Here is an 18243-nt window from a genome sequence, read left to right on the forward strand (position 1 = left end):
ACAGTTTGTCACGGATTGATCATGCTCTGCTCATCTTTACATTCGACATTCTGCCTCTCTGAAATGCTCCTTTTATGCCCAGTTATGTTACTGGCCTGTTGCCAATTATTATATTAAATTATATTATTAGTTGTCAAATGCCCCGTTGTTTTTTAATTTGCAGAAAATATTTTTCTAGCCATCTGTTCGTTCTATGGAAATTTTTTTTTAGATGTTTTGCTGCCATCAAATTTAAAATTAGGCAATATTTTCTATGAAATGGTAAAATTTCTCATTTTCAACATCTGATATCTTGTTTGTGTTCTATTGTGAATAAAATATGGGTTGATGAGATTTGCTAATCATTGCAATTTGTTTTTATTTACATTTTACACATCGTCTCAAATGTTTTTGAATTGGGGTTGTAATATGGTGCAATGTGGATTTGTGAATCTTTACACTTACAGTCCAAATAGAATAATAGCTTTTAAATTGATCCCACCTTGACTACTGCTACTTAACAACTATCTCTGATCAAAACATTTTCAACATTATATCTCCACTTTAACAACCTAAACGTTTATAGCATAAAATGTCCAAAAATATTTTGTTTTGTGTTTGCCTATATCTGATTGTTTCTGTTTCATTTCTGTATTCTCATAATTATATAACTGAAAAACAGGAACAGCTTTGGTCTCTAAGGCTGATACAGTAAATTTGTAGGGAACCAAAATACAACTCAAGGTGAATGGTATATGCATGATTCAGCTGGCAGATTACAACTACAATCCAAATTAACTAGATATAGACATAGTTTGGACATGAAGTACATGGAGTAAATACTGTAGATGCTCAACAATGTTCGTGTGTTTACTGTGTTGTGATTGTTTCTTTCACACCTCGAGAAAGTGCGATGCAGTGCTGATTCCCACACATTACTTGGGAGATTTGATGGTCACACAGTCTTTTTACCAACCTAGGGAATTGAGGGAAAATTAAATTTGTTTGACAAGCAAAGAATGTACACCATAAAGAGTTCTGGTTTAAAAGTTACTGATATACAGCAATACAACATCTTTTCAAACCAAAAATAACATGTTTAACTACATAGCTTATTGCTTACTTTGCAAAAATGTTGGAAAATCACAAATTTCAATAAACCCTGTGGTTTCCTCTTTTCCTCTATACAAGACATGCCAAAAACTACCACAGCTCACAGTCATGAGAATGAGCAGACATGTCTGACCATATTTTTGGGGATTTAGGGAGACTATATTCATTTTTGTGAAAACAAAATTAAAAAATCGACCTCATATTAGACTCTACTGTATATGAGCAAAACTTTGAGATCAGTCACCATAAACTAATTCACACATTTTTATGATGCTACAACAGAACAAATACAAAACAATTATAATTTTTTATTCTAATTTTATGGGAACAAATTATTTCACAGCCACGGTGCCCTACACACAGTCACCTTGGAATTCGAACAGTTGTCTCTGTGGTCCCGAGGCCCAGCTGACCCCCATCGCCAGATCCCCATGCAAACACTTGACCATGCTCATTGATCGCCATAGAATGGCCCCGACCACTGGACACCATTGTTATTTTCTGAGCTTCCAGAGCTATGACTAATTCTGTTGAAGAGATTGTCAGAGTATATCAGAAACAGTTAAATGACAAAATATAGAGCAAGGTATATGTACAGCTTTGATTTGGGTGGGCAGGTATTAATTCTTCATTCATTAGAAACAAAATAGCATAATTATCCTAATTGATTTTCTCTTTTTAATCTAGGGTCTTATCTAGTATGCACTAGCCTGGCCGTTGTCTAGAATTCCAAGCAAAATGTTTTGTTTATGTAAATTCAGCTACCTTTCATTTCCACCATGGTGCTTCATTTAGCAAGCTACAACATACAAATGGTATGTATTTATATTTCAGGATCTGTTGAAGCAGAAAGTATTCACAGTACCCTCATCAGCCGTACAAGGCTTTTAGCAAGGGTATTCTATCTCACCAACAACTTTGCAGGAACCGAAAGAATGCAAACTTGTGATGTTTGTAACAACATGAGATTCAGGAATTCACTGTAGGAATTTACAATAGTATTGTAGAGGCAGGGTTACTAGTGAGCGGTCGTCCAACAATTATCCATTGCAGAGGTCATCATATGACAAAACATTGAACATTTATTCCACAATCGTGCTGATAACAATTTTCTTCAACACTTCAAAGGCAGTTATGCGACGTCAGTGATGACATCATTGATAGCTTATGAATACATTTCTTAATTTGCCTAAAAGTTTAAGTCATAGTGACTATAGAAAAAACAAAAGTAGTGCTAACACAGAGAAAACTCTCGTTGGCTCACATACCAGGGCACTAATTGTTATATTAGAAACATTTACTAACTTAATATTGGAAATAATTACTAAAATACTTATAAACTAATAAAACATCTAGGATTTTATGATTTTATGATTTCAATAATGATTTCATAATTGTGGTTTAAAACTTTTCTAAAAAGATTTCTGCAGACTTGTCATGAAGGATCTAATCAAGTAAACATACCTTATAATGACCTGTGATAACAACAATGTTAAGGAAAGTGATTACAAGTCCTTACTTTATTTTTTATTTTTCGTCCTTTCGGCTTATCCTGTGAGTTCAGGGTCACAGCGGATCATTGTCTGCATGTTGATTTGGCACAGTTTGTTTTATTCTTCTTTTTTTTAAAAATAAAACACCAGATGCCCTTCCTGACGCAACCCTCCCCAATTTCTACCGGGCTTGGGACAGGCACTGCACCGCTGGGAATGGGGAAACGGCTGTTGGGGGTTCAGTGTCTTGCCCAGACACCCTTTGACATATAGCTGGGACCGGGGATCGAACCACTGACCCTGTGGTCAACTGCCTTACCAACTGATCTACTACACAACGTGTGGGATTTAATCATAATATTTCCTTTCCTTTGCATTTGTAAGAACGTTTCTCTTGGAACTTGCCTGTTCAATGTCCACTGATTCTTGCATTTAATCATTGTTGTTACACCTTTCACCCACATACCTATCCAAAGTAATACATAAACCACACCTCCACCCACATACTATCAACCGAGATTACAGTGCAAGTTATTAGAATATTTCAAGTCTTCTAGAAACAGCTATATGGTTAGTCATATAATCTGATGTTTGGTGCAAGATAAATTAAAATAAAATGTATTATATAAATAAGATGTAAAGTGTAATATTTCCACCTTCTTGCTCATTATCTACATCCTTGAGATATCATCAAGATTGTTGATCCATTCTTACAGCTGTTAGAAGACAAAATACTGAACTTGCCATAACCTGTAAAAATAATTTCACCGCATTCTTACACGATTTGGTAACTTTCTACTAAACTAAATAGTGCAGGGTGGTACAACTTCCAATCCGTAATTATTAGCCAGAGGTCAGTTAACCAAATGTTCATGCTGAAAGCTTACCTGGGGAAGTCCCTGCTTTGTCATGGCCCAGCTGTCCACAGTTGTTAAAGCCACAGGTGTACACACTGCCATCACGGAGCAGGAACAATGTGTGTTGCCCTCCGCAGGCAACCTCTTTCAGTCCCCTGCCACTAAAAACATTACAGTTCCTTGGCTCAAACACAGTGTTCCTCTCCACACCAATGCCCAACTGTCCATCCTTTGCATTGCCCCAACAGAGCATGTTCGTGAAGACACAGGGGATGAGCACCAATCTGAATATGCAAAAAGTGTGATGGCCAGATGGAGGAAGACTATAATGTTCAGACTTGAGAGGGACCACGTTTTCGCCTCATGTAAAATGCAAACCTGGAAATAAGCAGAACAATTGTGTCATCTTTCATCATCTTAAACATAATTATCACTGCGCTTAATGTATGGAGACTTTTTTATTTTTAGAGATGAATTAGAATGGATTTAGATGTAGGTGTGGCTGTGTGTGAGAATAAACCCCATCTTTGTAATCCCTGCTTAAGCTGCTCCAGTCAGCCAACTCATGATACATGTATGTTACTGACTATGTTAGGTAAATGTAATAAACAAACAGGAAAATGAAGAAATAAACAAAACATGACAGACATGAGAAGACAGGAGTTGACTTTAGAAGGGTCAAGACTATTCATTTATGGATTGCCTTTATTAAAATAAAATTATTTTTGTATATACAGTTGCTAATTTGTTCAGTATTTAACTACCTAAACTAATGAAGTCGAATAAAAAAAGCCTCATAACATCTTAAGCAAATAAAAATCAAACAAATTAGTGGATTTTTTTTTTTTTTTTTGGAAAACAGACAAATGTACTCTGCAAATGACATGTACTGAAAAATTGCTGCATAATTGTTGAAGAAACAACTAAATCAGCTTTGAATTCCTATAATGTCAATATTAGTTGTCTAGTTTTGTTTTGTTGGCCAGAGCAAATAATAACATTAACAATAACAACTTCCAAATCAAGTGATCAAAATCATTTCTTTAATAAAAAAAGCTTAAAGAGGCTTAAAGAGCATTTATAGGTCATAACAAAATAATTTGTTAAAAATACGAATTGCAGCAAAGCCTTTAATAACACTACCTTCTCTGAACAAGGGACCAGTGCAATCTTAATCATTGTGATGAAATCGCCCAGCTAGTAGCTAGCTAACTTTAGCTGTGTATTGAGTGCTTAATGCTCCAGTTTAATCATCTGTAAGGACATTCTTTTAAACCTAACGTTGCCTTGCTGTTACGGAGAAAGTAAAGAGGAGTGGCCTAGGTCTGCGTTGTGTTGTTAGGCATGATACACCTATTGAGCAGCCAAAGCGAAATGTCTTAACTGACATAAGCGTGTTAAACAGTAACAACGGACCCAAAACAGAAGGCTGGATGACCCGAACAAGCCAGTACAGTTACAGCCTACCGTTAGCTAACTAACCTCATCAAGCTAAAGCCAAGCTGACTGCTGATCTTCACACACAAACGGAATCCGCTTACTAGCTGATGTCTGCATTGTTGGTAAACCTGCACTGTAATATACGTGCTTTGTTTAGGATAAAAACATTGTGTTCACCTGAGCTGATGCATCCTGAAATTGAGAGTCTGGTTTCGGTTCAGCTCAGAAAACAAACGAGGAAGTGCCACAGCCCCCTACGTCACTGAACGTTTCCGGGAGGAGGGTTGTTATTGGTCGATTTTTGCCCCTATGTGTCCAATAGATAGATAGATAGATAGATAGATAGATAGGTATTTAAGACTGATCTACTTTTGTCTATATGTAAAGGTGTCACAAGATTCTGGGAATTAAGCTCCTCCGGACTCAGTGCTGAGCAGCTGTGAGACAGTAGCATCCCATTGAACCACTCCTTTGGCTGGTGGTTCAGTTCCATGCAAACCACCAAGCTTTATCTTTCTGACTAGTTTGTCTGCTCAGGATCCTTCTCCTCATCACTGCCCGCAGATAACAGCGATTCGGAGAAGGGTGTCACCATAGACAGATACAAAATCTGCAACATATCTAGGTGTTTGTCCTATAATCAAAACATGTAAACTACCCAGGAACCCCAAGCTTTGATTAAAAATAGTTAGAAATGCAAAGAATATTATATAAATGGTATACTAATCTATTTTCAATTCTAAATCTTTTGAGTGTTCTGTTGATGATTGCACCTGTGATGGAACAATGCTACTTTCTGACCAACATAAACTAAAAGATTTTGTTGGTGATGTGGTGCACTCCCCAGACACTATCCACTAGTCCAGCAGGTGCCCTCAGACTTTTCTTCTTGTCCTAGTCAGCTTACTCTTAGATTTGCTTTCTCAGCTGTATCCTGTGCTTAGTCACCATAAAATGTCTGAAAGCTGTAACAGCAGCAAAAGTAGACTGTTTTTTCTTGCTGCTGGAATTGTTTATCACAAATTCTTAAGAAACAGCTTAAAATTAGTAGGCATACTTAATTAAATAGGCTTTGCATATGTATAGTTAAAATACACTGAGTGGCATTGCTTTGTTTCAAACTTGAAAGTACCAATTCATTTGTAAAGCACTACTAAGGCTCATTACATCAATTAATCTGAATAATATGTAAAATACAATGAAATTGTGATAGTAATATACAGTTAGCTTCAACAAAATATGAAGTTAATTGACGTAAAATCTAAATTAACATTTTCATATGCCGTAAGAATTTTCAGAATTACTGGCTGTGGCTGAATACAGTACAATGAGCTAGAGTACAATGTATATACAATGTATTGAAACCTTCACATTAATAACAGCGTATTTGAGTAAAATGGTTAAAATAGGGAAAGATTTTAGATTGTGAAGAAATACTTCATCAAACACACCTCATCCATTTAATCACCACTATAGATGTGTTATAGAGCATTGGCTTGGGATGCAGATGGGAGTGGGTTCGAATCCCACTGGTTTGGCACCACTCCCGAGCCAGATAAAATGCGAGGGTATGGCAGAAAGAGCATTTGGCATAAAACTCTATGCCAAATCAAGGTGCGGAACATGTTCCACCGTGGCAAACCCCTGAAAGGACAAGCCAAAAGTGCATGATCTATAGATGCATGTGTTGACATTCAGTTATTTTTATTGGCATGACAATAAATGTATAAGGGACAGAGATTTTTCACCTTTGCATTTTACCCTGGTTAATCGTGTAGCTTCAAAAATTATAAATAGTGGACAGTTTTTACAAAGTTAAAAATGTTTATAGTATAAATACATTTGTCAGGAAGCTAGTAATGAGCAGCAAGAGGGAGTTCTTTACTGTATGACCCTAAATTCCACTGGGATTAAAGGAAGATTAGGATAAACAGCTTCAGACATTTTATGTTATAAAACTCTAAATTACTGGCATGCGCATACAGGATTTGAGACATGAGAATAACAGGGAACATAGAGTGCTTAGAACATGTTTATGTGAAAAGAACTAAATAAGATCATTTTTAAAAAATCCATTATTTGCTCTACAGGCAGTACTAGAATTTAAGTAAGAGTTTATGTAAGTATTGTTTTGACAAAATTGAAGTAATTAAGTAATTCTATGTTATGCTCCTCTATACTTCGTTTCTACTACATTTCTGAGTTTCATATTCTGAATATTTACTGCACTTCTTACTTAACTACGTTTATCTTGAAGCTTTATTTTTAATTTGCAAATTCTGATTTTTAATAGAAAACACAATTTTGTCCAGTTGCCTCAGGGTACAGGGCAGGTACAGGGCACTTGAACATGAAACATATTTATGATTGGCTGCGTAGGCCAAACATGCCGATTAATGATTGGTGTACAAAACTGTCCGTCATTAATTCATTGACTAGTCATCCGCAACATACGTGGGGCGTCAAAGGAGGCGTAACGTTTCTACCACGCTGATTGGTGCGGTGACATCACAGCCCTTCTTTTATTTAGCGTTAGGACCAAAACACTGAAAGGAGGCGGGGTCTGGGTGGCGCCCACCATTTTTGCGTGAGTTAACGTTACTTAACAAAAACGGAAAATATACAGCACTCACACGTTTCGTAAGGTTCGTATATAATATATTCTTTGCTTTTGGTTTGATATATCTGGCGTATTTATATACACCGTTAATAATCCGTATATAGATTATATTTTTGTCTATGACAGTTAATGTTTCCTTGCAGTCTGCAAGGTTTGTTTAAATAAAGTTTTTGAAAAAAACGAAGGCGGTGGTTTTCATTCAGTTGTTAGGTCAACGGGTTCGTTCGAAGAAACACACACAAAAAGGATTCAATAATTCCGAAGAGCAAAGGTACGATTTGTTGTTACCACATAACTGTAAGGTCAAGGGAATGGTGTCGTTAGCGTTGAATGGTGTCAAAATGTGAGCTGCTAGCTAACGGTAGCCACCTAGCTAGCTAATCAGCTAAAAACACCTATCCTTACATAGCAAGATATTCCACTGAACAAAAATGCGCAAACGTCTTTCTTTATTCTTATAACTGCACCAGTATCTTGATATGTAGGATTATTTAAGTGTTAGAACAATAATACCCCATGAAACTTCTCTTTAGTATCGAGATGTTGGTGTATTGCTAGCGCCAGTAGCTAGCTTTATGGTTTTCAAGGGTTGCATCATTCATGTAACGTTCATGTAACGTTACTTTCAAATATTTATATCTGTGTATCTTAGTGTAACACTTAGATACTACTATATTTGATGAATTGTGTTTAATAGAAATTCACATCAGTCCTATGTTTAAGGTAGTTGTAGGCATTTTAAATTCCCGATAAGATTAAAATTGTGTGATGTAGGTTATCGTTTAACAGATTTTTATCATATTTTGTGATACTGATTGATTTTTTTGTTGTTGTTCTGTACCTGAACCAACTATGCACACATTTGTTGGCCCCTCATTTCACGTCTCAAGTTAATAAATGTCACATTTTGCTTAAAGAGAAAAAAAGCACATTGCTTTGCACCTTTCTCATTTGCTTGCTGTGTTGCTCATTGATTTTAGTTGGAAGAGACTTTTAACCCAAATACACAAGGTTGTTGGCAGCAGCTGCAACATTTTAGTCATTTTAGTATTTTTGACCCCTCCTGAACAAACAAAAAACGTTTGTGAATTTGTCAATAAAAAAGTGCATTCAGTCTAACTAACTGGTTTTTCTTCAGTGGTCAGACATCCTTCTACATCTGCATCCAGACCTTCTCCAGTTTTAGTGCTGTCAGGGGAATGTCAGCAGCCTGTCTGGCGCGCCTGGTAAGGTGCAGCGGTCCTCATGTGGGTCGGAGTGGTCTTTCACAGATGGCCTTAGTCTCACTTCCACTCCAGCAATACAGCCACCTCCAGTTCACAATCTCCCGGAGACATCTTTACAGCCCTTCAGGACTACGACACAGCAACACACGCTTTGATCCAGACAGCAGTGGCCGCCCCACCACTTGGGATTCATTTGGCATCTGGGACAATCGTATTGATGAGCCCATCCTGCTCCCTTCCAGCATTCGCTATGGGAAGCCCATTCCCAAAGTCAGCTTATCGAAGGTGGGCTGTGCTTCCCTCATTGGTCAACGCAAAGAGAATGAAGACCGTTTCATGGTCTCCCAAATGACCGACAGCATCCTCTATTTTGCTGTGTTTGATGGGCATGGTGGACCAGAAGCAGCTGACTTTTGTGAAAAATACATGGAGAAATTCATCAAGTAAGAAAACATCCAAAATCTGTCATTGTCTTTGTCACAGGAAATATGTTGACTGATTAACAATTTCAATATATAAAAGTCACACCTTTTCTGGCTGCTATTTTCACCACTTTTATCTTGTGTTTGTTGTAAATTTAGGGACCTTGTAGCAGAGGAGTTAAATCTGGAATTAGTTTTAACGAAGGCCTTCTGTGAAGTAGACAAAGCTCTTGCAAGGCATTTACACTTCTCCCCAAATGGTAGGTTCTTTCATGCTTCACGTACACTGACACACATGTAATGTATATAGGTAATGACACTTTTTTTCTTCTCTCTTCAAAACCGTCATTATTTATCCTACTTAGGCTTTGAAGCATTGGATTTCCCAACTTACATGACCTGAGCACTTTTGGTTAGAGGTCTGTCATTTAAGCTAATATAACTTAATAGCTTGTAAAGATTAACCAGCTACAAGTAGAGCAAAAACAAATACTCGATTGCTTCCAGTATCTGCATCTGCACATACAGACCGAAGACAAATTAAAGGAAAAACCTGTGTACATGCTTGAATAAACTCACAAATGTGGATATTTCGATACAGAGCATAAGGGGCACTGAATGGTTTTTAATGAGAATAAAAATGACATGAATATATTCTATCTTTTATGTGTTTAAAAATGTATTAGATTTGCACTTACCACCACAATTATAAATACTAAATGGTTGAATATGCTTTGAAAGAACGATGTGCACATCTATTTTCATGCACCAGGACTTTTAGATTTCATGCCAACAAGCAAAGCAGTTCTAAAGGCCCAACATCTTAAAGAGAGACTTAATGTTTTTTCCTTTAATTTGTCACCTATCTGTCAATCATTTCTCAGTCTGTAAATTCTATTGATTATCATGGGTTTTGAATTAGATATTTAGAAGCTTTATGTCAAATTATATGACTGACATGCTTGCCCTAGTCCTATAGAAAGTTTTCAAGTTAGCCTGTTATTTTTCAAACGGCATTAAGTCTGATTAAGGTTATCAGTTGATATAAAAGCTAGCATACCTGTTATGCGGCCATACATAGGCCACGCTGTGTGAAATGTCCCAATATGCCTGTGTGTGTGTGTGTGCATGTTATCTACGGCAGCTGCTGACCCAGCTAAGAGCTGGAGGCCCTTGGCACCAATGTGGATGACGAGAGGCTAGATATTGAAGGAGAGTCCAGCGGGTCCTAAATCCTGGACTACTGGAAGGTTCCCTATCTTTCTCTCACTCCTCTCTCTTCCTTTTCTTCTCTCACCAAGTGTATGCATTGCTTCTTGTGAGACAGTGCTTCAATATGACAAGTTGTATGAGATGCACAGTTGCCTTAGAAAGGATCCAGACCCCTTCTCTTGTTGTTCATTTGTTATATTGTTGAATGGTTTAACTTGAAATTATTCCTAAACTCATCTACTCCATCTTTTGATAACCCATAATAATAAATATGATTTACAGTTTTTTACAACTATAGTAATACATTAAAAATGAAAGCTTAAATCTCTTCTTTACAAAAGGGTTTAGACACTGATGTGGCATTCCAAGTTATGGCCAGATGCATTTTGATTGTTTAAACTGTCTTACTTCCTTAGTGTCTTGAACTTGATTGGAGCCTAATTCTGGTAAACTGAATTTAGAAAGACAAACACATATGATCCACATTTCACACTGTGTCTCAGGACAAAAACCACGCCATGGAAATCTATTTAAAGCTTTACAATATCATTTTGTGATGAGGACTAGATAAAGGAAAACATATCTTCTATTTCTAAACTTTAGAGCATGGTGGCCTTAATTGGTGTAAGGATTTGAAACCACCAGGGATCTTTCTAGAGTCGACTGTCCAGCAAGACTGATTATCCAGACAACAGGGACTTTGGTCAAGGAGGTGACTGAATGCCCAACTGCCTTCCTCACAGAGTTTGAGAAGTCATCACAGAGCAGGGAGATTTGATTATCTCAGGACTTAATGGTAGAGCAGTTAAAAATGATTTATTGTTTAAATTTTTAGTCAAGATATTTTCAATTTGTCATTATTTGTTATTGAGTGTAGATCAATGAGGGAAAAGGTTATCTATTTAAAATGTACAGCACAGTGTGCAAAATGTAAGGTGGTCTGAATGCTTTCTGAAGCTGCTGCATTTCGTTAGTGACAGATCTAGTCCGCAAGAAGCTGCATGTTTATATGTAGATTAGGCTTAAATCTACAGTAAGTGTAACATCAACAGTCATCTTGTGTATTTGTTTAGAGAGAGAAAGTCTGATGAAAGACTGTAGAAAAATGCAGAACTATATATTCACTTTGCCAGACAGTTGGCTGAAACAGTGTTGCTTAGGTCAATGTTATTTATGACATCTTACTATTTGTCTGCATTAAAAACAATTGTATCAAGTTGACATAATTGAAATTCGTTTACTTTATGAATAATAGTGGTGAGTTGTTAACATTTTGTAACTCTGGATAAATGCATGCTTAACACTGAAGAAAAGCAAAATAGGCTTTTCAGTGTACATAAAATGTATAATTATAATATGCCTTTTTTTTATCGATACTGTGTTGCTTTTTGAAAACTATCAAGTGTTTTGTCAGTTTTTAACATTTATTGTTTTGGTTCAGCCTTAAATTTAACTCTGCTGTAAAATTTGCTCTGGATGTCAACTGCTGAAAGAGTTTGACCTGCATGTGTGACTGCCTCCTGTTTTGTTAATGTACAATCTCTAGTTCGCTTTATGACTTCCCACCCATTTGTCCATGTTTTACTATGGGGATGTGAGAGTGAGATACACCATGTGATTGTTGTGAACAGTGTGAACAATGACTTTTTACGTAGACCTTCATGACTTGTTCCACGTCTAATGTTTAGTTTTTTTGTCTCTGTAGTACCTGGGATGAATGCAGGAACCACCGCCACTGTGGCCCTGCTGAGGGATGGCATTGAGCTAGTGGTAGGAAGTGTTGGTGACAGCCGCGCTATGCTGTGCCGCAAGGGCAAGGCCCTTAAACTTACTGTCGACCACACTCCTGAGAGGAAAGACGAGAAAGACAGGTACATGGATTTTGTAAGTTATGCCGTGTTTATGGGAAAAGCTGCCATCAGCAGCATCTGTGTGAAAGTGCAGTAAGTCGAAGAAACACTGCTGCTGACAGAAACGAGTAACTACACTCATATCTCCGAGAACATTAACATCTAGTGGTTAAACACAGGTTCTTGAATATTTAGGCTTCACTATGTTCTCAGTTCCTGTTAGTTGTTTAAATCTCAGTATTGTTCATGTAATATTTTCTGTAAAATAAGCTCCTCATTGGTTTTTGGTGTCAGAAATAATGTCTCTATGGGGTGACATCACCAAACTCGGAGATAAAAGCCTTTATGTAACTGTTTAGTCTGTTAATTCTTTTGCCTCCCACCCAGCAGCTTGGTGCAAGACTTGATTTGTTTGATTATGTGTACTTTTTTAATTATTAAAAAGCTTTTGTCTGTAACTTGTGAATAATTTCATTAGGGTTGAATAAGTCTTACACCTTCAAAACACACTTAAAGTTGTGTTACTGTATTGTGTCTGCAGTTATTAGCTTTAGAAAGATATCACCACTAATTTGTCTTCTTCACTCTCTTTCTGTGTTTGCCTCAAGGATAAAGAAGAGTGGAGGTTTTATTACCTGGAACAGTCTGGGACAGCCACACGTAAACGGCAGGTTGGCCATGACCCGCAGTATTGGAGACTTTGACCTAAAGAACATGGGGGTCATTGCTGAGCCTGAGACCAAGAGAGTATCGGTAGGTTTACAAAAAGTGGAGTTTAAGTCTTAATTTTATTTTTATTTTTTTTTAAACCTAAATTTTGTCTCAGCGTTTAAAACATGGTTTGCTATCAAATATAGCTTCTTAGCAGGAAGTGCAGAATTGTTTTATTTTTTTCTTAAAATTGCTTTGTTGAGTATTTCTGCAAGTGACATTTGTCAGCCCCAACCCCCCAATTGCTCCCACGCCAAACATCCTGATCCACAGGACACACTGCTTGTTAAAATTTAGGACACACCATTGACTGTGCAGTTTGCAGCTCCTAAGGGAACTTGGGCTTCAATAACTTGCCCAAGGACAGTTCAGCAGTGCCAATTTAGTCTTTTTAAGATAAATGTATTTAGCAAACACACTGGGATCAGTTAAGCTAGAACATATTTCCTCTTATCTGTATACATTTTACCTTCATTCTGTGATGTAACTGGGCAAGACACTTAACCAGCAATCCAAATTATTACCCGTCTCCTAATCTGTGAATAAAGACACTATTATTATGTATTAACACAATTGTTTCTTGAATATACCAACAACCCCATTTTGTATAGTCAGCGGCTTTCGGCTTGTACCTTCAGGAGTTGCCACGTAGGAATGTGTTCCACACGTTGATTTGCCACGTGTTTTTTGCTGGGTTCCCTTCCTGCTGCATCACTCCCATTTTTATCCGGGCTCGGGACCGGCACCGAGGTGGCGCTTGGTGGCTGGTCAGGGCCACAGCTGGTGGATTGAGATTCGATCCCGCAGCATTCTGTATACCAACCCGATGCTCTACCCATCTACCCAGGCCCCCCTAGCAAAAGTATACAAAACAACCCCATTTTGTATACTTCCTTTTTTGTTTTATATTTAATTGAGTGGTATTTGGCGTAAAATGGTTTTTAAATGTTGCTTTGCCTTTTCTTCAGTTGCACCACGTTCATGACTCATTCCTGGCACTGACCACAGATGGCATTAACTTCATAATGAACAGCCAGGAGATCTGCAATGTCATCAATCAGTGCCATGATCCTAAAGAGGCAGCTCAGAGAATATCTGAACAGGTAAAACACTGATGCTGCTCATAATGTTACACCTGATTGGTGTATTTACTCAAAGTGAAGGTTCACAGTTTGTATAAAGTAATTTGGCTTGCTCATTTATTCAGACTTTTTTTTTTATATATATATATAGTTCTATTAAAATTTATATTCATCATATATATAATTGATCTTTGAACAATTACCAGTCAGTGCACTTGTATATAATTAAGTTTTTAAAAAAATGGAATACAATATTTCTAAACTACTTCTTAAGCTTTGAAGATTTTTGCGTATGTTTCTTGCATATATTTATCCCTTTTACTGAAATACATCTGCTTTTCAAATTTGTTTTGTGCTTTTTTTTTTAACCTAAAGCTTCCTTTATCATTATAACAACTCTATCTTGAGAGAGCGTGTACATAAGTGTACAATATTTTGATCAATATTATGATCTCTCCTTTCTTAGGCTCTTCAATATGGCTCAGAGGACAACAGCACAATCATTGTGGTGCCCTTTGGTGCATGGGGAAAGCACAAGAGTTCAGACACAAGTTTCTCCTTCAGCAGAAGTTTTGTGTCCAGCGGGCGTTGGGCATAGTCAGCAGGACCTTGTAAGGAAAGTTGTGGTCTGTGGACCTAATTAAAATGTGCAATACAATCAAACAACAGTGCCCTAGAGGAAATATTCTAAACAGTATGGTTAGTCCAAACAAATACACCCAGTGGTCACAAGTTGTTTAGATTAGCATGATATTTATTGGCCTGTGTGAAATAAATGGCAGTAAATTCATGACATGTACTCAATGGAAAAAACATAGTCTTCACACAAGTTTTTATTCACTAGCAAACCAATGAGTTTATAAATAGGAAAAGCTGAGAAGTGAATGGCAGATAGGAATTCATGTGTTAAGCTGTCACTTGGGAAGTATGTAGAGCACTTAGCAAGCTCTACATGAGTCAAGGCTATAAGGACTAATATTCCTCAATGTCTGCCCTTCAGAGAGAGAGAGAGAGAGAGATATATATATATATATATATATATATATATATATATAGATAGATAGATAGATAGATAGATAGATAGATAGAGCTGGTCATAATACCCAAGTTTGCACTTTTTATTCTCAGACTTTAAAATAATGGATTAAAAAACATTTTACCGGTTGTTTGCTGTTCTTTTGGACCGTTTCTCAGTGTTATTAATAGGACTAAAATGCTCATAAAAGAGTTGAGGACAATATAATGATTAAACTGTTTTAACTGATTGAACCCCTGTATGAAAATCCCGATTTATTACTAGAATATAATGTAGTGGCTGTCATTTTTTGGGTCAAAGCATCTAATACAGAACAATTAAGAATACAGAAATATTAACAGCTCCAGTTTGAAAGGTTTTTGGTTCTGGTCCTTTTCACGAAGCATTTATAAAACCATTTACCTCCACTCTAACTTTGTAAGGATATCTTTAGAAACAAGTATCTATACTCCTTGTTTTCTTTGTAAACTTACTAAAGCACCCCTGTAAATCATCGATGCTCATTTGTACAATGATGATGGTTGGAATCGCTGATCTGGTGAACTAGTGGGCTTTGTAAATAGAGTTGCTTAATGCTGTTTATAAAAACAATTTCAATGTCTGACATTTATTAAGAAAAACAATGTTTTTTGCAATTTTAAACATTGCTGAACCTTGTATACGTGTTAATATCTGTACTGATTTTAAAACAAGTCTTTAGGGCACAATGAAGTGTTCAGGGTACAAACGTGTACAGTTTGTTTTGTAAATACCTATTTATGTACATCTAGGAAAACTGATAGTTCTCTGCTACAAGTACTTAATCTCCATTCAGTCTTTCATATCAGAATATTTCACACACACCCAGGACCTTTGCTTTGGCCAGCGTCTTGTAAAAGGCTACACGAGTTTGATCCTAACTCGGTCGCAGTGTGTAAATCCTACACTACTTTTGTCACTAAGAAAGTGTGCAGTGAATAATTGTTCAACTAAGAGCCATGTATGACAATGTGAATGTTTGCTTAAATGCCCTCCATGATTAAAAATGTAGTCAAGCCGTCTCGGCCAACTTGATGTGAGTGGATACATTTAAAAGGCAAACTTAAACTGTTACTCTATAGGTTTTTCCCTGTTGGTGTGAGCTTTTGTTTTATGGTTGTTTAATCTTTAAGGCAAAAAGTCATATTTATCTTCATTCTTGTTCTATATGTGAGCCTTAGTCCTCCTTCAAAGCCCCCTCATGTTTGTTGTCTGTCACAGGGGGTTCAGTCTTTCTCTACTGTATTTGTTTCACTGCCTTTCTAATCTAATCATTGTAGCTGTGGACCTGTATTTGGGCCCTAAATGTGACTGTCAACAACTGTAGTACTGATGTTTGGTCTAAATAACTTCAATTAAAAATGAAAATGAAAAATAAATTTTCTTTGCAGTGGTGATTTTGTGTTAAAGTAGTAGATCAGTCAAGATGAATTTCTGGCTTTTCAGGGAGATGATCCCTCTAAAGGATGGATGTTACCTCAAGTATTGGTATTTTTTAAGTTAAATTAGCTCTTTTTAGTTATTTTTTGCATATGTTACATTTAATCTATTATTAAAAATAAATCTCTCATTACTCGTTCTCTAAATGTTCCCCTCCACATATGACCACAGTGGGAAGCCAATGACATTGAATTCCAAGCATTTCTGTATGAAACTTGTTTAGTTAACACCTTGAAACGTTAGCTTGCATGTTGAGCTTGCATGAGGTTTAAGACCAAATGTATTCCCTGCTGAACCATGCAGAGCTGACCTGGTAAACGATGTAATACATATAAATTGCACCAAGTTTCACGAGCCTTCTCATATTCATGCTGATATCAGTGGAAGTGGAAAAATAGTTTTGGGAAAGGTTAAAAAGACAAATGAAGAGAAATTCCCTCTCATCTTTCAGGACACAGCGAGCGGTAAACAATGGGTTAACCCGCTGCGCTGCCTGGTGTGGGGCTGGATGGTGAGGCACCTGTGCCCGCTCCATCAGTCTGCAGCAGCGGTTCCCCTGGAGCCGCAGGATTTTTCTCTGGTAAGTCACTGCAACAACTGCTTTCCTTAATTCATCACTTTCACAGCATGTCGGCAACACGTGAAATGTTTTTTTTTTACTTTCAGTTCTAAATGAGATGCGAGTTCTGTTATTTGATTATTGTCTGAGGAGCAGGAGAAAACTACGTCTGTAAAGCCAGATGAAGAACCTAAAATTTCTCCTGCTGAATTAATTTTAATCTTTTGAATCAATTCACACTAAATTCACCACGACCTGAATTAGGATTAGGCATTGCGAGTCTTGGCCGAACCATAGGATTTAAAATGACCGAGGCTGTGTTTGGTTTTTACATGTGTATTTAGATTGATTGAACTAAAACGTGTTGTTAAAAGATGGGCTTTTTTTGAAATATGACACATTTCTTTCAAAACCCCACACACCAAATCATGCCTACAGTCTGTAGTTATAAGAACATACAGCTGGGTTACGATGTTTGCATCTTCTTTGTGTAAAAAAGATTAATTAATTAATTCGCATATTTTTTAGTGTATCCTTTATCAGAAAATAATTCAATTTTGTTTGTAATGAATTGATCAAAGGTGGATATATTTTTCATTATTTAGCTATTATTTACTTTTTTACTTCACCACCTTTGTGACTTATGACGATAAAGGAACATTACTCCATGTGCAATATTATCATATTTGGGTTAAGTTTGCATCCCCTTATAAGCCATTTCAATTTAAGGGTATGCAAACCTAATGCAAAACACAACATAAAAATAATGTTTCTAAACATGTTCCTTCATTTTCAGAAGTAACAAAATGGTCAAAGAGTTTTCTCAAATCATAGTTGCATCTCCCTTGATAAATAAATAAAATTTCTGATGGCTGGATGTGTATAAAATATTATTTTATAAAAAAAGAAATCTTTGTTTTACACCTGTTGCCATTTAAAAATAAAGGGATGCAAACCTTTGTGCCCAACTGTGGCGTGGGAGGTAGGGCGTCGTCCAGTCACATATCGAAGTGTCCTTGAGCAAGACACTGAACCCCACTTAGTTGCTCTCGGTGATTGTTGGTCAGCTGCTGAGCTGCTCCCACATCGGTGTGTGTGTGTGATTGTGAGTGCGAATGGGTGAATGAGAAGCAGTGTAAAGCGCTTTGAGTGCCAATAGGTAGAAAAGCGCTACATACAGTAAGT

General features: G+C 36.9%; 2 protein-coding genes across 5 annotated transcripts in view; one reads left to right on the forward strand and one right to left on the reverse strand.

Annotated features, from left to right (window-relative positions):
- Positions 1-8763, reverse strand: part of herc3 (HECT and RLD domain containing E3 ubiquitin protein ligase 3) — a 29955-nt gene extending 21192 nt beyond the window's left edge. Inside the window, exons 1-4 of one of the 4 annotated variants that reach the window (XM_067496669.1) lie at positions 8627-8763; positions 3473-3820; positions 1460-1619; positions 879-955 (exon numbers count right to left, since the gene is read on the reverse strand). In XM_067496669.1, the coding sequence (XP_067352770.1) occupies positions 879-955; positions 1460-1619; positions 3473-3695 (460 nt within the window). In that variant the 5' untranslated portion in view covers positions 3696-3820; positions 8627-8763. The other 3 variants (XM_067496668.1, XM_067496671.1, XM_067496670.1) reach the window with 3 other exon arrangements.
- On the forward strand, positions 8702-16438 carry ppm1kb (protein phosphatase, Mg2+/Mn2+ dependent 1Kb). The gene is made up of 6 exons (XM_067496672.1): positions 8702-9171; positions 9310-9410; positions 12068-12233; positions 12821-12965; positions 13892-14026; positions 14472-16438. Exons 1-6 carry the CDS (start codon positions 8702-8704, stop codon positions 14601-14603), a joined length of 1149 nt encoding a protein of 382 aa, XP_067352773.1. The 3' UTR covers positions 14604-16438.
- Positions 16439-18243: the final 1805 nt, after the last annotated feature.

Source organism: Channa argus, chromosome 3, assembly GCF_033026475.1.
Source record: "Channa argus isolate prfri chromosome 3, Channa argus male v1.0, whole genome shotgun sequence".
Lineage (NCBI taxonomy): Eukaryota > Metazoa > Chordata > Actinopteri > Anabantiformes > Channidae > Channa > Channa argus.